At 41.0% G+C, this 22,311-nt stretch overlaps 1 protein-coding gene across 5 annotated transcripts in view; it reads left to right on the top strand.

The window, feature by feature from the left end:
• Positions 1-215: 215 nt before the first annotated feature.
• The window catches only part of WDR20 (WD repeat domain 20), a 47,910-nt gene continuing 25,814 nt past the window's right edge, over positions 216-22,311 (top strand). For all 5 annotated transcript variants that reach the window (XR_012764571.1, XM_075426569.1, XM_075426571.1 and 2 more), the window contains exon 1: positions 216-510. Coding sequence is in view for 4 of the 5 variants with exons in the window: in XM_075426569.1 (XP_075282684.1) it covers positions 247-510 (264 nt within the window). In the remaining variant the exon portion in view is untranslated. The remainder of the gene's footprint in view (positions 511-22,311) is intronic.

A 22,311-nucleotide genomic window follows, 5' to 3' on the forward strand; every position in this document is an offset into this window, starting at 1 on the left:
CCCCCGCGGCGGGCAGCCACCGCCCCCCCCGGCGCCCCGCCCCCCGCCCCGCAGGCCCCGCCCCTCCCGCGGCAGGGCCCGCCCAAGGGCGGGCGGCCCGGCGCGTGCGCAGACGCGCAGTAAACAGGCGCCGCCGCTCCGCCCCGTTACGCCGTTTGCGTGGCCGCCTCCGCGCAGGGCCGCGCGAGCGCCGGCGGCGGCGGCGGTTGCGCAGTGGCGCCACATCCGGGCACTGGGGCAGGATGAATGCTCCTTTCCAAGATGGCGGCGGAGGGAGGAGGGAAGGAGATGAACGAGATTAAGACCCAGTTCACTACCCGGGAGGGGCTGTACAAGCTGCTGAGCCACTCGGAGTACAGCCGGCCTAACCGGGTGCCCTTCAACTCGCAGGGCTCCAACCCGGTCCGCGTTTCCTTCGTCAACGTCAACGACCAGAGCGGCAACGGGGACAGGCTCTGCTTCAATGTGGGCCGGGAGCTCTACTTCTACATCTACAAGGGGGTCCGCAAGGTACCGGGGGGTTAGGGGGGAGCGGCGGGGGCTCCGCGCCGGCCGCCCGCCGAGGGCCTGCCGGCTGCCAGCGGGGTGCGGGAGCCCCGCCGCGGGAGGCAGAGGCCGGGCCGCCTCTCCTCCGGCCCCCGCCCCGGCCGCCTTGGGGCTGGCGGCTGCTCGGGTGGGGCCCGGCCGTGGCCCGGGCTTCAGCCGCTCTGCCGCTGAACTGGCCTGGGGGGGGAGCGGTTAGGGGAGGGGGAGCGTAGGCCTGAGTGGAGGGCTGCGTGAGGGGACCGGCGCCGGCTCGGTGCTGAGTGGGCTACGTCAAATACGGTGTCACTAGCATTGGGGGGGGGGGGGGGCTTTGGAGGGATGCGATTTCTTGGGCTTTGCTTGGTGTGCAGGAATGAGGGTTGGCTTTCCATTGGCAAGGCAGCCCTGGGTCTCCTTCACCTGCTGCTTCAAGTCCGAGTTTCCTGGACGCTAATGCCTGGCGTGATTATGGTGGTGTAGAATCCCTGCTTCCAGGATTTTCCTGGCTTTGGCTGAATGGCTATAGTAGGCCTTTATTGTGACTTTGAAGTGTGGACTGATTTTAGGATTGTTGCTAAATGAGAGCAGTGCAATGAGCTGAGTTTTAAATATCAGGTAATTAACGCAGAGAAAGTTGTTTTTACAGGAAAGAACCGTTGATGCACTTGAGAGAGACTTCTTAGCTGTCATTATTTGATGCAGGACCAACAGTGCATGCATTTGATCTCTTGGGTCACCATATTTATGAACAAACCCTTTCTACTTGTTTCTTAAAGTGGTTGATTTTGTGGGATTTAGAGGATTCAGAATTTGTTATGCTGAGGGAATGTGTGTCAATCCTAATATGTGTGAACACAGATATAAAGATTGCCAGCTTTCAGTTTTATGTTTCGAAGAGTGGGTGTTTATTATCTTATATACCTGAGTGTGAGTGTGAGTACCTTGAAGTCTTCCTGCTCTTAGCCCACCGTTCAACATGGGATGAAGGCACAGAGAACTAGTGACATACGCAGGGCTGTGCAGGAAGCTTGTAGATGGTCAAGGAGTTACACCTGAGTCTGCTTTGTCCTAGGCTAGTGCCCATATCACTCCTCCCCTGTAAAAATGTGAACACCAACTGGAGAATAAAGCCTATGTGGCTGTCTGTTGGCTGTGACTTGGCAGATCTGATATGTCCTGTATAATTACGTGGAAAAGTGCGCGTATGGATTTTAGTTTCACCCTTAAAGAATTTTAATAATCTAGTTATGTTTTAAATAATATTTGGACAATAGTTTCTTTAAGGAGGCAATGAGTATTTTGTATCAAACAGTATTTGCTATTTATAAGCAGTTGCTATCTTTACTGTTTACAAGGTATTGTGTGTGGCAATATCGCTGAAAATCTGTATCCTAAATTATTACCATGTTTGGAATCTGATATCTTACGTTCGTTTTTCCGTACAAAGTAACTGCAGAGTTCTCTCCACTTGCATTACAGAGTCGGTCTTTGTGTAGTTTAGTGATGGTATCTGTGATTCTTGCAAGTTGTCTTAGTCATCTCTTGCCATGCTTCTGAAAAATAAAAATCTAAATCCTGGAGCTTCGCTGAAAATAGGGAACTGAATAACTTTTTCAAATTATAAAAATTGCTTTGAGCTTAGTATTGTAATTTTTTTCTAGATGCTGGAAGCTACTGGTGTTATACACAGTAACTGAGAAAATCTTATTTTGCAAGGTTGTTAACTTGCAAACTTTGAGGCCTGTCTGTTATGGTGTTACACACTTTTTTCTCCAAGTAGTTTAAAACATAAGCATTACTAGAACAGAAGTAATTTCAATGACCTTTTATGGTGTTAACAATTTAAAACACACTGTGTATTCTATATGTATAATACATTAACTTTAGTAAAATTAACCTAGAGAAAGAGCTGAAATAGATTGAAACACACATAAGGAAAATGCTTTAAATGAGAATGGGGAAGATAGCACATATTACAAGTTTATGATGGGCTGCTTTGCAATTTATTTTGGAACTATTCAGTTGGAAGTCACTGTTTTGTCTGTGTACAAAGTTGACAGAAGAACAGGCCGACAGTCTTTCAGTTGATTATTTGAGCTTCTCAAAATCAAAAGTTATATCTAGTGGCTATCGTAAAAGGGAGAGGGCTATTGTTACCTTATTTGACAGTATGTAATTCTGTCTTAAACTGGACAAGCTATCAAACTCTGCATGCCTTCCTGTTCTTGGGGGCGGGAGGGGGAGAGGGGCTTTGAAGGCCAACCTATTTGTGATCCTCTGCATAATACAGATGCTAATAACTTCAGTTTTAACTGTTAGTTCATAATTATCCCTTTAAACAATTTCCCTAATTACTTTAAGACTATAATTTTAATTTTGGCTAAGTCATGTTAGAATATTAGAGTATGAGTTGAATTTAGTGAAGCTGTGTTGTGTATATACCAGGTAGCTATGATTTTGTCCGTTTTTTTCTAGCTAAGAAAATGCTATGTTTTTACTAAGATGAGTTAAAGAACTGTGAGGACTTTATTTTAAGTAACCGTGTCTGTTAGATACTGAGATAATTCTTGCATCAGTAATCCATTGCAGGTCAGTACACATCAAGTAAGAGTCACGCTTAAGCCATGAATGACACTTAAGGATAAATAATGTAATACGGAGTCAAAGATACAACTTGAAAGGGTATTTCTTGAAATCAATGATGCTAAGCTTTCTTCATTTAGTTTCCCTTAAATCCTAAATATGTTGCATCTGCTACATCTAGTTTGTAAGTAATCTTTTTAAGTAGACTGCGAATGTGTGTGTTCTGTTTAGGATATTTAACCTCTATAAAGAAAAAAAACATTTTCAGAGGTGTTTCTTTAATCTTGATCCTTTTTCAAAGAAACTTGATTGAAAAGTTATGTCTAGTGTCCAGGACAGTAGTGTAGAAATTGGAGTACTGATAGACAATGATAATAGTTTGATAGGGAGACAAAAGAGAGTTTTGAACACCTTTTTATGCTATCTTTAAAGACTTTTTAAAGCAAAAAGGTATTTTCTCCCAACCTTGTTCTTTGCCTCTTTAAAAAGGAAGCTGAGTTTTTACTGTTTCATGTTTCCGTGTTACCGCTGAACTTTACCATTACCATGAAACACGTTACCATATTTCCATGTCTTCCATGTCATAGAAAACACATCAATTATGAACCAATGCATTGTTGTTTTTGTAATGAAACTTATGCAGCTCCCCTTGTGTTAGTAAGGCAATACAGACTTCCAGAACACTGCTGCTTTCTGATTTGGATCCACTGAAAAAAGAAAGGAACTTATAGTTTAGTAAGGAAAAATTCAACTGTGATGGAATGAGATGTGGTTGCTTTACTTGTGTAAGTATGTAATTATTCTCAACTGCACTGAGTGTCGATGAGCTTTCCCTTTCAGTCCTCCTTAACTTTGGCTTTAAGGTTAGATGTGTGTGGTGATCTCTTGTTAAACAAAGGCGTAAATTTTCATGAACTCAACTGATTTAGTGACAGCTGAAAATGATGGACTCGCAGTATGGTATCCTCTTGGCAGTGCGCTCCTATCTCCTTGCTGTCTTTGGTAGTGCTCAACGTCTGGTTGAGCTAGTTCAGCTTGCTAAACCAGCAGCAAAGTACTTGCTGTTTTTTCTGGGCAGATTTTCGCTTGATTTAGTGAGTTGAACTGTTCCATCTCCGGGTCAGATTTTAGCAGGCACAGTGACAGCAAAGAAAGCGGGGGGAACAAAGCTGCCTCTTTCAGTGGCCTGGATTGTCGGATTGGATCCGCTGCCTTATGAGGTCTCACCTGAATAAAGCCCTTGTTTCAGACTTAAGTCAGATTCAGAATGATCTGTTCTTGGGGGATTGTGGTCTTAATTTTGATTAAGAGTTATAGGTGTTAAAGGAAGCCTTTTCTATGATTTTAGGTGTTTGCTTCTTCATGGAGCAGTGTTATAAGATAATAATAAAAAAATTCTTGCTCAAACTATGATGCATTGATGCTTTGGATGGGCTGATTTTTCCTGCAGCACCAAATCAGGAGTGAGGGATGTTTTGTGATGCTTGCTTATGAGACAGTCTTGGGGTACTTAAATATGGTATATGGCTAACTTTGCAAAATGATTTATTAGTTGATTCATTAAGCTGGCAAAGGGGAGCGCTGTCATCTTCCTTGCCTTAGGAATGACTGACAAAACAAGGCTTTCTAGGTTGATGCTGACATTAACTATCAATCTGCTTCCCTTTCTACTAGAAAGCCAGTGCATTTTCCTTTAAGAAACTGCTTGTATGATTATTAGTGTGTTATTCTCTGTATATTGCAAAGGTTTTTGGGTAAGTTAGTCTGCAGCTGGCACTGCAATACAGTCATATACAGGTACATATACAGGTACCTATACACAATAGTGTTGCACGGTGCACAGTCTTAGTTTTTGTGTAACATATTGGGAAGTTATGAAATTTGAATGCGTAGTTGCTTATATTATGTTACTTTTTGCCTTGTATTTAAATTCTGGCTACCTACTCTCTTTGTTAACGTGTGACAGACTTTCCTAACATTGGTTATTTCATTTTTTGGAACCTCTTTCTCACAACAAGAGGCTTTGTCTTCGGTTTACTTTTTTCTGCAGCTACCTAAAACAGCAGTCTGTCAATAACTATAGAATATTATAGTATGTTGTAATGGTATTGAAGTAGAAACATATATAGTTGATAAGCTTAGGTTGACAAAAGCATGGAGGGCAGAATCTGTTGACTGTCTTTTTAAACTTAAGCAAATGGTTTAGGAGTAACTATATTTGACTAAGATGAAAGTAATCTCGTATCTCAACTGCTTTTAATAAGAGTTAGCATACTGGCAGTCCCTGGTTATCAGTAAAAATACCGATTACGTGTAGGATTCCTTCCTTTGCACTTCTCCAATTTACCTTTTTTATGTCTGGCTTGATGCTGGAGTCTTTGTTGTCCAGTTGAGAAGTGTTATCCTTGCTGGTGGCTTTCATTCTATAGAGTGTTCATCTAGGATCTCAATGGCAGAATGATAATGGGTGCCATTTGTTACTGTGTTTAATATTGCTCAGGGAAGAGTAGTGTAAGTCACTTCTGGGTTGGAAGCTGGAATCTGGAGAAAACCAGCAAATTTTCTCAAGGTGTGGTGGAAGGTGTGTTTATATTACTGTATATTTAGAGATCAGTAAGCTGTCTCAGGGCTCTGAAAAGGATGTACATTTTAATGGCGTATATGAGCTATAAAAATGCCGAGATTTGTAAAGATGTCTGAAGATACACTTGTTCTGAAACAGAATGTAGTATGCCTACATCTTTGTGACCAGCTATTAAACTTGCAGTAACAAGAATTCCACAGGCTCCCTAAATAACTTGTTTTGGTGCTTAGTTTTCTTTCTCTCCCCCTGCCCCCCCTCAAACATCTTTTTCAAAGGGGAAAAAAACCTAGGCTGGATGATGTTATTTACTGTGTACATAGAGAACAAATGACTGTTGCCTAAGGCTTTTACATATTTGAAAACTTGTTAATTTGTGCTCTCATTTTTTCTAAGGTAAATAAATCTAGTTCTTTGAACCTTTCTTCTCAGATTATGAGCTCCAATTGTTTGATTGCTCTCCTCTATAATAGCTTCTGTTAGCTTGCATTTGTGGTGTCTAAACAAGACATAGTACTTCCACCATGACTTCAGTGCAGAGTAAGGGAGAATTATTGCCTGCTGTGTCTGTCTTCTAATATTCTTGCTAACATATTGAATAATGTTGACATTTTTTAATCCTGCTCATGATGTTGAGTCACTTGGATTGTTTCTTATCATGTTGCTGCTTTTCTCCATTTTTATCCATGCTTTGATTTTTGTTGTTGTTTAGAAATGCCATGTAGCATTTTCATTGAATTTAGTTCTGTTAAGTTCATTAGTGTTTTTATTTGCAATTCAGTGCTGCATGCTGCACAAAATCCTCCCAATCTGGATGTCATTCACAAATCTGATGTGTACTCTCATCCATTAACAAAAGTAACTCATAGAACTTAAAAACCATGCGTTGCATTTGGTGCTGACGTTTTTCTCTAGTACAGCTATTTTTTCAGAAGACAATTGAATTTGTTAGGTGCTTGGTTTTTGCAGGTTTACCTTCCGTGCTTTTTTCCCTCTTTGTCTAGTTGCTTACAGTCCATTTTGTTTCAGTGGCTTTGATACCAAAGGAAGGTTTACTATTGTGACTGTCAAATTCTACTACAGACTGTTCTGTATTTAAATATTTATTTATACCAGAATCAGACATCACTACTAATTGTCAAAGAGAAGACGAGCAAAGGTGGTTAATGGAAGTACCGCAGTAAAGACAGCAGAACTTTTCTCAAAGGTATCTGGTGCCATCCTTCAATTGGGATGATATTCTTTTTCTGTGCTGGAGGAATTTGCATAGTCCAGATTTTTCGGGTGTGGTGTCCTTTTTCAAAAGGGTGTTGTAGATTTCTCCCCCCCCCCCCCCCCCCCCCCCCCCCCAAGAAATACCTTGATTTCTTGCTGAGCTTTTTCTTCTCTGTCTTGTAGGTCATAGTTGTTATGTTGGAACTGGATTTGCCAGTCATGTGGAGGTATTGTGGCTAGATCAGTAGTACTCTACCTGTTGATCTGTGCTTGTGAAGGTATTTGAAAGTCTCCTGGAAATTTGTTTCAAGTGTTTAATGGATGGATATACTTACCAGCCTGAGTTTTGTGATGTAGATAGATGTTTTCTTTCCTAATTCTATCTGGGCTGTACTAAGGGCTGCCAAGACGTGTTACAAAATATTCCTGTAGAATTTTCTGAAGCGTGGATATTTTGGTAACTCCTTTCTTTCAGTGACACTTCTGAAGGGAACACTGTAGATGTAGATTACATGAGCATAGGTAGATTTAAGTGTTTAACCCTGTTGTGAGGCCTATATAGAACAACTAGAACTGGCTCGAGCAAGAGGAAAGACTGAAAAGCTGCTTTAAAATGACAGTGTTACACTGTTAAATGTTTCTTGCTGTGGAACGGAACAAAATATCTGCACTTGACAGAGCTTGCAAGATGATTATTATCTGGGGGCTACTTCTCCATTGTAGATAGTGGCATTAGTCTATAGTGCTTTTATCTCTGCTAGTCTGTGCTTCAAGCCTATATCACGACTGTTTGACTTCAGTAAGCTGTTGCAGTATGTCCTCTGAAGGATTGTTCTCTGAGGTAATAGTTCATTTATCTATGGCTGCCTGTTTGGCTGGCACATTTGAGAGTGAATACTAGGCTATGCTGGCCAAACCTCCAGATTGGTATGCAGTGTTTTATAGGCAGTGAATTTGTGTGTGTGTGTGGTTGGTTGGTTGGGTTTTTTGGGGCACTGCAGGTATAATTTGATTTTTGTTTTGTATTGAAATGTATTTGTAGTAATATTGCACTTACATAAATTCAGTTGGTGGCACTTATTCTCTGCAGATGGACAAAATTTTAGTCATAATGCTTCACAAATACAAATAAGGGTCATTTGCAACAAACACTTTTCTCTGTAGTGAGTTTTGTGGGCCAGCTTTGTCAGAATATTTACAAAAGGGTTGTGCTATCTGCTTAAATTACAAGGAGTTTGCATGATGCTTTGACATCTGACAGTTAAATAGTGAACTGTTAGTAGTTAAAACATACATTGAAGATGCCTCAAACACTAATTAAACATTACCTAGACCCATCTCTGAGGGTATTACAAGCCATAATTTTCTTGTTTGACATTGTAGAATCACATTTAATGCCCTAGTTTGAAGTATTATTGTAATTCTCTGGCTAAAGGGAACCATTTGAAATACTTTGTTTTAAAGCACATGTATCCAAAGACCGCTTACTGTCCAATTGTCGTGACTATGAGTTGACACACTTGGACAAATTACTACTTGAAAATGGTGCCATTTAGTGCCAGTAGTGCCTAATAATGCCATTGTCCTCTTAGAAAGCTTAAGGAAACTGAAAAATGGCATTAAATGCGCTGTACTGTAAGTTCAAGTATTAATATTCTGTTGTGTCCTTCTCAGAAATCAAGCGTTCTTCCTTCCTTACCTCACCCCACTTCTAAGTCCAAATGTATATGCAGTCCATCTTTTAGCATCTGCATACCTCCCATTTCTTGTCCTGTGTTATTGAAAATACAGCAGCTGCTTTTGCTTGTTCTGGCTTCTATTTAGCAGACTGTTGGTAGATTAGATGTAGTGTTATAGTCTTTGTGGGCAGGCCCACCAGCTGCTACGACTGAAATCTTCCCAGGGGCGGTGTCATAACTTGCGTTGGGATTTTTCTCTTGAATTATTCAGTAAAGCTGTTCATAATGGAATGATAGAGCTCTAATAGATACTTTCTGCAAATTGATGTCAGTTTTCGTTTACCAGCTACAATTGGTCTTTAATTTCATGCGTTAATCATAAGGTTCTCATGTGGCTGTAATGGTCAAAGAAATAATACTTAGGTTTTGGTTTGTTGTTTTTTTTTTACTTTTAACTCTGTGGGATTGGAAGGTGGCTGTATTAAGCAGTTCTTGGTTTAATAATGCCTAATTTTTGTACACCTAGAGAATGTGAAGTGCTGTATTAGATTAAATGCTAGTTTAAGCAAGAACTTTACTTAAAAATGCCCTGGAATAGGCAGAAAACATTGGATGTTATGAACAAACATAATCATCCCCAGCCTTCTAGGAATAAAAAAGGGTAATAATTATTATTTTACAGAAATCTTGCATACATTTTGTCAGGAAAGTGATACCATGTAAAACTTTAAGAGGACTCCAGTTTATAGCTCTAATGCTCCCTTTCAATTAGGGAAATGAGGAGCAATGACAACAGGAGACTGAATGAGTACCAATATGTATTGAAACTGTCTATTAAAAACCCCTTGTCCTGTCGCTGGGCACCACTGAAAAGAGTTTGGCCCCATCCTCCTGACACCCACTCTTAAGATATTTGTAAGCATTTATAAGGTCCCCTCTCAGCCTTCTCTTCTGCAGGCTGAACAAGCCCAACTCCTTCAGCCTTTCCTCGTAGGAGAGATACTCCAGTCCCCTCATCATCTTTGTAGCCCTCCGCTGGACTCTCTCCAGTAGCTCCTCATCTTTCTTGAACTGGGGAGCCCAGAACTGGATACAGTACTCCAGATGGGGCCTCACTAGGTCAGAAGTGATGTTTAAACAGCAACCAGCACTCTTGGACCCCCCTGCCTTCGAGAGCCCTGGCCCACAGGATTCCTCCCAGTAGCTCCTTGAAGAGGCCAAAGTTAGCTCTCCTGAAGTCCAAGGTTTTGATCCTACTTATCGCCCTGCTTCCTCCACGCAGGATCCTGAACTCGACCATTTCATGGTCACTGCAGCCAAGTCTACCTCCAACCTTCACATTCTCAACTAGTCCCTCCTTGTTTGTTAATATAAGGTCCAGCAGCGCGCCTTTCCTTGTTGGTTCCTCCACCACTTGTATCAGAAAGTTATCATCGATGCTCTGCAGGAACCTCTTGGACTGCGTGTACCTTGCTGTGTGGTCTTCCCAGCTGATGTCAGGGTGGTTGAAGTCCCCCATGAGAACCAAAGCCTGTGACTGTGAGGCTGCTTGCAGCTGCCTGTAGAAGGCCTCATCAACTTCCTCTTCCTGGTCAGGTGGCCTGTAGTACACACCCACAATAACATCACCCATGTGAGCCTGTCCCTTAATTCTAACCCACAAGCTCTCAGCTCTTTCCTCATTTGCCCCCAGGCCAAGCTCAATGCATTCCAGTTGCTCCTTCACATATAGAGCAACTCCACCACCTCTCCTTGTTGGCCTGTCTTTCCTAAAGAGTCTGTAGCCATCTATGACAGCATGCTAGTCATGCGAGCTGTCCCACCACATTTCTGTGATGGCGACCAAGTCGTAGCCGTCCTGCTGTACAATGGCTTCCAGCTCCTCCTGTTTATTGCCCATGCTACGTGCATTGGTGTAAACACACTTGAGCTGGGCTGTCGATCTCACCCCTGACCCTGGCACGTCAAGCCTGGGCTCATCCCTAGTGAGCCGGGCGATGTCCCCTTCCCCCTTTGAACTTAGTTTAAAGCCCTCTCAATGAGCCCCACCAGCTCATGGCCAAGAATTCTTTTTCCTCTTGGCGACAGGCGGAGTCCAGCTGTCTCAAGCAGGCCCGGTGCTGTGTACACCTCCCCGTGATCAAAGAAACCAAAATTTGACCGATGGCACCAGTCTCTGAGCCGCTTGTTAACCAGGTGAGTTTTCCTGCCCCTTTCAGTGCTGTTCCTTACCACTGATGGGATGGGGGAAAACACCACCTGTGCCCCTGATCCCTCAACCAGTTGCCTCAGTGTCCTGAAGTCCCTTTTGATGGCCTTGGGACTTCTCTCTCCAGTCTCATCACCACTAACCTGCATTACCAACGGTGAGTAATAACCAGAAGGCTGCACCAGACCAGGGAGTTTCCTAGCAGCGTCCCTAACCCGGGCCCCAGGGAGGCAGCAGACTTCCCTGTGGGATGGGTCTGGTCGTCAGATCGGGCCCTCTGTTCCCTTCAGAAGGGAATCGCCTCTGACAATCACCCTCCTTTTTCTTAGCCGAGGCAGTCGTAATACGTGGGGCTGGCTGACTCGTACTAGGCAACCCCCTGGATGGAGCTTCACCTTCACCCACATCCTCATTTGCCAGTCCCTCACATTCCAGAGCCCTGTATCTGTTGCTTAAGGGCAACTGGGCAGGTGAGGGAGGCCGGGAGGGGATTCACTTGCCACCCCGAGCAGGGACCCGTTTCCATTCCCCCCCGTCTCTTAGGTCCCCTCTTTCTGCTCAGTGGCAAGACGGTAGGGGGTCCTCTGCTTTTCGTGGAGCTACCTTCTGCTGCCCTGGTGTCAGGGAGGGCAGGGAGCAGCTCCACCAGTCGATCTCCCTCTCACACTCCTGGATGCTCCTTAACCTCTCCAGTTCCTCTTTCAACTCTGCCACCAGGCTGAGCAGGTCATTCACCTGCTCGCACTGAACACAGCTGTTGTCTCTGCTGTCCTCCTGAGTGCCAGGCTCAGGCACTCCCTGCACCGAGAGACCTGGACAGCTGTGTCCTTGCGTGGGGTCTCTGTTTGGGTTCCTTTGCTTTGACGTTTCTGAGAGCCAGACAAAGGGGAATGCTAGTCAGACCAGTGCACAGAGAAGTCCAGTCTTGTAACACTAGAAAACGCTTTTGCTGTGCTTTCTCTTCAGTCATTTGGAACCCCTTCATTTGTATCACTTCTGAGTAGCAGGGGTCTTGCAGCTGTGGCACTTCTAGTGAAAGCTGATACGAAGGAAAATTTACATTTGGACAGCCTGCTGATATTGGTGCTGATTAGAGGTATGATTATTTTTGACAGCAGAAATCCCTAGCGTGCATCATATTAGTATACCCATATCAGTGGGAGGGATGATTTAGTAGCTTGGCTGTGTTCTGTCAGTAGCCTAACAGTGTGCAGTTCTGTGCCCTCGTATGGGCTTCTGTTAGGACCTTTAGCAAAACATTTAAGGTGTGAGCAGTTACTCAGTGGCCAGCACTACTGTCTGGAGGAAGACCAGTAGGTGACAACAGATAGTCTGATCACTCCCTCCTGCTCTTGAGACGCAGATCAGCCTGAGGAAAGAGAGAATGTTATGTGACTGTTCGGTACATTAAATGCTTTTAGTCTTTGAATTGTAATTTTTAAAGAGAATTACTAATAGCAGGCAAAAGAGTTTTTTTCCCCCACATGGTATCTATACCAGTGAAACTGTCAGCACTTCCTTTAAGTACCTTAATACTTTGCTTGCTTTAAAATAAGGTTATAGGGAATGCTATGTTGGGAACATGCTGCCTTTTGCTCTGAAAATTCTGAAGCTGAATTCTGGTTTTCAGACTAGGTGACATCCTACACCTTGTGCGTGTGGGACTGAGAAATCTGAGTTCGCTGCAGTGTCCCTGTGTTAGGGATTTGGTCCTTGGTACTTGTTTTCAGGTAGCCTGTCCTCCTATTCTTGTTCTGTAACACTTTTTGCCTGACGGGGTTGGGTCATTAAGAAATGTCTTCAGCCCCAGAAGGAAGATGCATTCCAAATTAATAACTTCAGGACACGAGTTAAGGCAAATATGTTATTTCATCTGTCTGTTACTAAATATGACCACAAAAAGCATAAACCAATAGGTCTCATTCTGGTTTTGGAGCATAGGTTATACGTTTGGTCAATAGTAATTTATTCACATAACTTCTGTAGGACGGTGCTGGGGCTCTTGGAATAACAGCCAGTTAGATCTTATTTTTAGTACAAGTAATTAGGGCTTTGTTCTAGTAATATTTTGTTAACATGCTGCAACATGATGGAGTTATGGGCTTAATAGAATACTGTATCAAAAATGTCCAGCGTTCCTATAGGGATTGCAAAATCCCACAGTAGCCAGAAAAGACATAATTCTGGTTTGCTGGACAGACATTACTGTGTTGTATTTGACCTCTATTGAGCTTTGTAATGAAAAAAATATAAATTGATTAACAATTAACTGCTAAACTGAAATAAGTTTCTGTAGCAACAGGGCAGTGCAGGGTACAATTATTCAGACTGCTTTTCTGTAACACATAATCTTTTCTTACAAGCAGTGAATTTACACTGTTGGACTAAACCATTGTTTTGTTATAGCAGCAGAAAATACTGAGCTCTTTTGGTTCTGCATGTTGGTGTGTTACCCCCTCGAAATAACTTCTCCTGTTATGTGCTGCAAAGGGAATGGGTGTAAACTTTCAAAGATAAGTACCAGGGTGGTAGATTGGTGGAAACTTAGCCTACTACTACTTGCGTATATGTTATTTAATATAACGGAGCTATACTGGATGTGTTGTTATGCAGTATGAATTTATACTTCACTTCTACCGGTTGACAAGTCTACATGAAACTGAGCTTGAGCTAATTCAGTAAGAATGATCATAGAGTAGCTTGCAAATGTCAAGTAAATCAATTAATAAAGTTTAGTCCTAATGCTGATTCACAGAATCAGTCAGGCTTTTGGTTATTTGTTCTTTCTATGTTTAATTCTCTGTATATTCTGTTTGTTTCATTACTTCTGAATACTCTTAGAGAGGAATGTTCTAATTTAAGCTTCACTCTTAAAATTGGACAAGATGAGGGTGTTGGATGTTTTGCCATAAAATGGACTACCATGTGTTTTTGAGTGTTACTGTATTTGGATCTTTTTAAAGTTAGAAGAAATGAAACTTGAACAACTTCATGAAGCTACACCAGCTTTAGTCTTTCAACAGGGAACTTAAATGTTCTGTGATGTTTTTTAAGGATACTTTGTATGTCTGATCACTTGAAAGAAAAAACAAAAGCAGCAGTTCTGTTTCTGGCAAGCTGTAGGTACAGTCAACCCCTAAGGATGCTATTGATGGGTGTGCATCTATTGTTAAAGTGCATTTTTCTGATATGATACCAAAAACAATACCAATGTTTGAGAAGAAAAAAATAAGATTCAAAGCTAAAGTGAAAGTAATGGCTTTCAAGGTGTGACTGACTAGAACACTAGTCCAACAGGTCAAGTAACTTTTTTTGTGTATGCATGGGAAGGAGATGACGCTGTCATTAAGTCAAGCATTGTTACCAGTTTGTTCATGTTTTGAGAACCATCTAGAAGCAGCCTGCCAGCTCTAATTTAAATGAGTGTCACCTTTAACAGGTATAATTTTCTAACCAGTTTTACTTCCAGAGTTGAGCCAATTTAAACCATTTCCCAGTGAAAGTAACTTACTGAGTGTTTAGTAAGTGTCGCAACTGAGCCGATGAACTGAATGAGAACAGTTGCTGAATTGTGCTGAAATGTGTGGTATTACTTGGAATCCATTGGATATTTACATACCTATTTTCCTTATTTTAATTTGTTTCTTACATCCGGTGTGTGTGTCTTTGTTCAGCTCATCTGAATCATGCCTTATTCAGCATTAAAAACAGGTGAGAAAGAACTGATTAGAAGTGTAGGCAACAGTGTGACTAGACTGTAGGAGTAGGAGGAAATGAAAGGATCCACTGGAGGATAAAGAGCAAGGAGGAGATCAGAAAGATAAGTATTTGTTCTTGAGAGCTATGAATCTGTTGTAATTTACTAGACTGTAACTATTGAGAAAGGAGTTATGGTTAACCAAGCATAAATTTTAAGTGAACATTGTAGAACTTAATTATGAAATGTAGTCAAAGAGATAATTGTTATAGTATGCTTCACTCTTGAGGAACTGAGAAAATTAAGAGACTAAAATGTGTGCTTCAGTGCATTCCAGTCTTTACAGAAGGTGATATATTCTTTACGCAAGGTGTGACAGTCCGTAAGGAGTATTGCATCATGAACTTTATTCAATGCTTGTGAATATTTGGTATACTCTCTGCTACTCTCTGCTATTCTGAAATCAGTTGCTTTTTAATTGCCATATTCCTAACGGTGAAAACTTCTTCTAAAAACCTTTTGGCTGCCTGTGACTCCAGTGATAGGTATTTTCTTAAGGCTTATTCTTGATTGTATTTATGTAGAGAAAAATATTCAAGAGCACTACTCCACACAACCCCCCCCCCCCAAACCACAACAAAAAACCCCCACAAATAACCCAACAAAAGACCCCACCACAAGAACAAAAGAACTCCAAAAAAACTGAAGAATTCTCAACTGCTTTGAGTTACTTTCAGTTTTAGCTTTTGAAATTCTCAGGTAGTAGACCTCTGTGTTAGTTTGTTTTGCTTAAAGTAGAACGTCGTCTCCCTGCCTGTGTAGGCTGAAGGAAAACGTTGATATATAACATGTATTATATAAACAGCTTTATTTAAAGTTCAGGTGCTCAGCCTTTTTAGTGTAATACTCTGGTAGTAAGGGAGAATTATAATGTAAATTCATGCCCTTGAATGAACTAGCAGTTTTAGATTGGTATAATCAGTATTTTAACTGAAGGAGTTCTATAACCTTAAAACTCAGGCTGTTCTGAAATGGGGAGAGAATTAAAATGCTTATTTCCTGGTATCTTTTTACATATTTTATTGATTACAGGGACTGTGACAACTGTTGAGAAGAGAGCTTCAAGTTGTTTTCTAGGAGTGGTTTTGGAAATTGCTAATATTTTCATTGGTAGTGTTAGGACAAAGAAGTAAGAGCATGTACATGATGGCAAAATTCCCATAACAATGTTGGGAAGCATCACGGATCATAATCATAGTATTTTAGAATGAGAAACAAGATGATACCAGAACAGTAACTGAAGTGAAACATCATTGAAAAAATACACAGGGAATTTTTGCTTCAGCCGTAAAACTATGAAAATATGATAACCAGGGTGTAATGCTGATTACAGGCTGAGCCAGCTTGTGATACAGCTGCTGAAGTCAGGAGGAGATAAATGCGATTCAAAGATGTATCAGATGAGGTTTGCCAATAGAAATGAGGAAGTGTCTTTAGTGTCATTGTACAAGGCATTGAAAAGATGGCTTTAATATTGTATGAAATTCTAGTTGCTTGTGTTGATGAAGGTGATTTTCAATTCCTGCTCCTAGGAGAAGATAGTGTCTAATGTAAAACTGGAGAAAAAAGAGTGTGATTTTAATTAGCTGAGCAAAGCAATTGCTATTTCTTAAAGCCTTAAAAGGGAGAGAAGAAAGAATAAATAAACAAAACCTTCCCTAGATGTAGAAGAGACATTGCTATATCTTCCATGAATCCCAGTCATGCAAAATTCATGATCGATTCAGAAGGATTATGCTCTTTGACCAGCCCTGCTGTAAGCTGTTGCTAGTAGTTGAATGACATAATGAAAAACTGTGGTGTCATAGGCTACAGACTCTATGCGGAGTACATAACCAATTTTAAGAAGAGGCAGAGCATTTCGTCCAGAAACTTCTTCGAGCTGAGCCAGATGAACGGAATGAAGAACATGTGGTTACAGTGATACAAACCCACCTATATGTGTGGTACCCAGTGAGGCTACCTTGCTGGTTTTAATCCAAAAGAGGAACTGAAGTGCTAGATACTGAGGAGCTGGAGGCACTGAAGTCCAGTGAAAAAACGACAGCTGACTTCGCATGCCCTTGCCATGGTATCTGCAGTGTTTTATGGTAACAGTATCTCAGGAGGTTTTTAAGAAAGCTTCAGGGGGTTTTGTTCTGGTTTATAGATTTTTCTTGGAGATGGTTCTTTGTCTTGTAAGTCTGCATTTATAGAGCAGGCATTGAAGGTCAGAACTATTTCATCCTATCTTTAACCAATGGCAGGGTAAAGGATGAGATTTTCTTAACAATATCAGGTAATATTGTGCATTAATTTATTATAAAGAGGTGACCGGACAACTTTTAGTTCTGTTTTTATAATATGGAGTAATGAGATTGAAAAATATCTAAGCAGTAATTTTTTTTGTTTGTTTCAGGTTTTCTTAGTCTGTTCTTTGTTTACTGTTGTATAAATTTCAGTATGCTGAGGTATTTGGTATGTTTTCAGGAAATTAGGAAAGATTCCATGTGCTTAAAACAGATGTTTTCTTATTCATGATCCTGTATTTGAGCTAAATGTTTGAAGAAAGATCTTTCTTCAGAATGGAAACTAAGAAAAGCTAGCAACTGTGGCTTGGCTTTGCCAAGTTAGCCAGGTACCTGGCCCCTCTTGTGCCGGAACAGAACAGTTTTCCACCAGGATACAAACTTTAAAGACAGGAAACTGTCTTTCTCGTTTAAATGCAGTCTCGGAACAAGTTTTCCTTTCTGCTGTGAAAGTAAAGTCTTTATTCACAGGAGAGAAGATAGTGTCAAATAGAGACTCTTTGCTGTTCTAGGGTAGCTCCTTATATAGTGAATATACCTTTGTTCCTCACATCTGTGCATTCTTGTTATCTGTCAGCTAGTTATGCACATCTTTGGCAATAAAGCTTCCCCATTACCCTCCCATCTTAAACAACAGCAAATATCTGTTGAGGTTTGTAATAGTTAATGAGGTGATTCCTCCAGTATGAGAGCTGCTTGCTTCACTCTTCGGGATATATTAGGATATTAATGTATCTTGATCAATATGCAGCACTAAACAGTTAAATGGGATTTCAAGCAGAGGCTCAGGCTGCTTGGTTACCATGGCAAACACAGTGGGAAATTCATGCCAAAGTTTGGAAACTCAGATACCCAAAAGAAAACTTGTAAACTGAAATAATCACTTTAGAGAGCAAATGTAGTTGTTTATAAGTTATTAGAGTCCCTATTCCAAAGAATACTATTTTAAAATCCAGTTCAGAGTTTTGTACAAAGCAGGCAATATTCATAAGCGGGGAAGAGTGATAGTCTGTTGGCTTTCACCCTAAGGGCAGCGAGTGAGTAGAATAGCCTCTTGGAGACAGATTAATTACTTAAGTTCTCTACTCAAGGTTGACATATTTTGCGTGCCATGTCTTGTTTAACAGATGTGACCAGCGTAATGTGTGTATATGTAATGATTTGTCTATGTCAATAATTACATGTATGTTAGATCATCTATATATTTAATGATTTGTGTATGTTAAAGTTCTTGAAGTATATAATTCGCTTTCCCACAGCTGTTTGTCTTAAAGCTTGGTAACTGCAACAAAATTCTATATGCTGGTGTTTTAATGAGGTGATTCTCAGTTTGATGGTTTCCCTGTTTAATCAGCTGTCTTTGACTGTCTGTGAACACCGTATCTTGTTTAGCAGTCCTGTCAGTATCATGGAATGCTTTGGGTTGGAAGGGACCTTTAGAGTCCATCTAGCCCATCACCCCCTGCAGCGAGCAGGGACATCTTCATCTAGATCGGGTTGCTCAGAGCCCAGTCCAAACCGGCCTTGAATGTTTCCAGGGACAGGGCATCAACTACCTCTCTGGGCAACCCTTTCCAGTGTTTCACCACTCCCATAGTAAAAAATTGCTTCCTTATCTCCAGTCTAAATCTACCCTCCCTTAGTTTAAAACCGTTACTCCTTGTCCTGTCACAACAGGCCTTGCTAAAAAGATTTTCCCCATCTTCTCTATAGGCCCACTTCAGGTACTGGAAGGCCGCAACAAGGTCTCCCTGCAGCCTTCTCTTCTGCAGGCTGAACAACAGTATATCGTGCCCCATTCTGATATGACTACACGTGATTTGCTGCGCAGTTTTCCATAGGTGTGGTAACATGCAAATCACACAGTTATATTTCTGAACATAAATTAATGTGTGTATTTACATGCATCTTTTCCAAAACTTTATCCCTCAGAGGGGAAGGTGTTGCAGAGAAAGGTCTCTGTGGTTTGAGAGAGATGCTACTTCTAAAAACTTTCTGAAGATTGAGACTAGGGTCGCAGAGATTGTGTGCAGCTACCCTGACATGCGAGTCAACCTCATCACTTTATGCATTGCATAATCTGGATTGGGATTATGTTACATAGTTGGAGGCGAAGGGAAGGCAATTTAGGTTATTATTGAGAAACTATGATCAATTTGCCTCTGCCTTTGTAGCACATGGTGTATTGGGAGGGAAGGCTTGATGTCGTAATAACTGGGAAGTGGTGTTACTGGAACATGCAGTGTTGGAGGTGATGGAACAAGCAGTTTAGCGTTAGGCTGAAATGGTACTCAAGAGTTTTCCTGAGTGTTAAGTGTAAAGAGACTGAGCTGCAGACTTCTTACATATAGTAACAGTTTTATCGAAGTACAGGTTAGTCTGTGCTTTTTGCTGACCTTGAAAAAGGAGTTACTCATCACTTCATAATTAAAACAAAAGTGGAATGTGAAAACATCTGGAAGGTAATACTAGGGTTTGACTCAAAGAACAGCAAGACTTTAGAGGCCGCAGGAAGTGATGCACTATGGAATTGATTAGCGACAGAAAACAAAACTTTAGCTTTCACCCCACGAAGTGTAACGTATGCTTATTTATCATTCTGTGGTAGATCTGTAACTTTAAGGAAAAGAAATAAAGGAGAAAAGCAGCAGAAACTGAAGGTGGACAAATTTGACTAACTGCCAAGGCAAGAGGCAATTGTAAGAAGCTTGGGAGATGCAGTTACACTAGGTGAATGAGCAGCCGTGTTTGTTCCCTCTAATCTTTCGGTGGCACACACTGGAGGAAAAAGACTTCAGTCAGTTTGGAAATGCTACATAAAAGGAAAAAGGGATTGCTGTAAATGACTGCCTTAATTGATCAGTACTTGAGTCCTAATTTTTCTTTACTGTAGGAAATGGAATGGGGAAGAATATTAGAAATATGAATGATGTAAATCATACTGCATTGTATAAATCAGTAGATCCATTTGTAAGTGTTCATACAGGTCTTATAAAAAAGTATTATTACAAAGAAATTCAGAGAAATGGTGGAAATTGTGATAGCTGAAAACTTATGTGGAAATACTGAAAAGAATGGGACCGCTTATTCTAGTAAGCAATGTAAGTGCTGTGTATATAAGGAATGTTAGACATCATTGTCTCTTCCTGGGAACAAGAAGGTATTTGGTAAAATCGGAGGGGTACAAAATTCAGAACTGATAATTTTTTTCCACATATTTAACTTTTTCATGTTCTCTGCTTCAGTCATCTAAGTAAATAATGAACAGAAAGTGGGTATTAAAACAAAATCTGGCAATATTCATAATTCTGTGCAGCAGTTAACCCTTTACAGGATTTTTTTTTCATTAATTAACTTCCATATTTGCAATTTAAGTGGCTCTCTGAAAGAAATCAAGGACAATAATCCATAAATGCAGCTAACGTGTTGAACTTACTTCTGGAATATTTACCTGCCCACTGTTGAAGTGGTTCTGGAGTAAAAAGTCTTGGATTGTGGTCCAGTTCTGCATGCGCGACTATGTGTGTGCATGACTTGTTAAATATTTGTCTTAATTTCTAAGCCAGTGAGGGAGAGTCCAGTATAAAAATGTGACCTGTCACCCATGGTTTAATTATAGCCCCAAGAGATCATTGTTTTGAACTTAAAACTGCACAGTGAGATCTTTCTTACATAGCTTGTTAAAAAGAGCTGAGTAGGGGGAGAAGAGGAGGAAGATGTCTGCACTGCATGCAGAACATACGTGATCCTGAATTAGGTTTCTGTTGGAGAGGTTTGTATCCAGCAGGCTGAGCTACATTTGAGCCAAAATTCTGTAGTCCAGCCACTGGGAAGAGACAATAATACTGACATCACGCCGCCTTTTCCCTGCTTCCTATTAAAAAAAGGCAACTAATTGCATAAACAGAAATAGAATATCTAATTCAGTTCATGTCTGTTGGGAGCGTGTGATACAGTGACTATATTCAGAGTTGGTTGAATTTAATCAGTCTGTTTACAGATTTAGTATGGCCAGGTGCATAACACTGAAGTCAAAGTCTCGATTTTTATCTGACTTGATCATGTCATTAACTGACACCCACAATAAGGTGAACTTTGCAAAAGGAACTGTGAGATACTGCTTTTGTTAGCTGTTCTCCAGTGTGGGCTTCTGAGTGATGGTTTAGGTGCTCAAGAACAAGTTAAAGCTCTTGTGGTCCTTCTGTATCTTAGTAAAGCAGTATTGTGCAAAGTGTGATGTAAAGGACTGGAGTGCTTTTAGGAAGGAAAGGGGCAGGTTTTTCTGCAGGTATAATAAAAATTAACTCTGTTAAACATGTAGAAATAAACACCTTTTGAAAAGTTAAGTTACAATGTCATGTCACTTCCCTGAAATGTTAGTGATGTGATTAGAGTGCAGATGCAGACTGCTGGTGTTAGTTGGAGTGCTTCCAGTCTGCTTCCTGGAGCGAGCCGGCTGCGCGGTGCCTTTCAGTGATGCTAAGCACTGCTCACAGACCAGGACTTCAGAACCGACCAGGACTTTCTCTGGACAGCTGTGCTGAGGGCTGCGGTCAGTTCGTTAGAACACTGTGGGCCTGACCCCACTGAACAGCACTGTCCCAAGCTGTACATTTTGGCCTTCCACTCAAAAGGAGCATGAGTGTACATTTTACATAATGAGTAATGTGTTGAACTGAAAATACTTAAAGGAACAGAAAATTCTTAAAGGAACAGTTTCAGTGACTCGAGATCTCTGTTGGGTTGTGATGGACGAAGGCAACAGCAGTGTTCTCTGCTCAGAAGACAGAGATTTTTTTACGTGGAGGGGTTCAAAACCTTGTTTCAATTTCCCTCAATCTCCCTGGCCTACAGTAGTTCAAATATGTTAACATTCCTGTCCTGCTGTAATACCATTTGCCCAGTCTTACTGGGGAGGGGGGGGAAAAGGATAAGTTGATTCTATATGCACCTGTAAAGTGAAGGAGGAGTTGCAAACAAAAAAGGATTTTTCTTTTTTTGGGAGCCTACTTTTCTGGTTTTTTGAACTCTCTGAATAAAAATGTCTACTTTTTCAAGAGTTATTGGTAGACTGATGCTTTCACCTTGGATAACTTCCAAGAGGATGTGCTTATCTATACTGTAACCAGATAAATATTTTGGTTTCTAGCCTTACTAAAATGGATCTAACACTGTTATGGTAAGTTGTGAATCAAGCAGTTCTTTATGGTGTTCACATCCACTTTCTTGATCTTGTCAATTATATAACCATTGGTTCAGTTAATGTCATGTAGATTTATTTCAAACCAGTGTGTGCTCTTTTTGAGTGCTTAGAATAATTCTTCTGGAAACAGAATATAATTATTTTATTGGATGCTTCAGAAAACTAAACTCATCTTTGCCTAAATATGAATTTGTGTCCAGTTGTCTGGACTAGAGCTTTTATCTTAATATGTGTGGTCATAGTTGTCTGCTGTATGAATAAATGCTGAAAT

This window comes from Opisthocomus hoazin, chromosome 7, assembly GCF_030867145.1.
Source record: "Opisthocomus hoazin isolate bOpiHoa1 chromosome 7, bOpiHoa1.hap1, whole genome shotgun sequence".
Classification (NCBI taxonomy): domain Eukaryota; kingdom Metazoa; phylum Chordata; class Aves; order Opisthocomiformes; family Opisthocomidae; genus Opisthocomus; species Opisthocomus hoazin.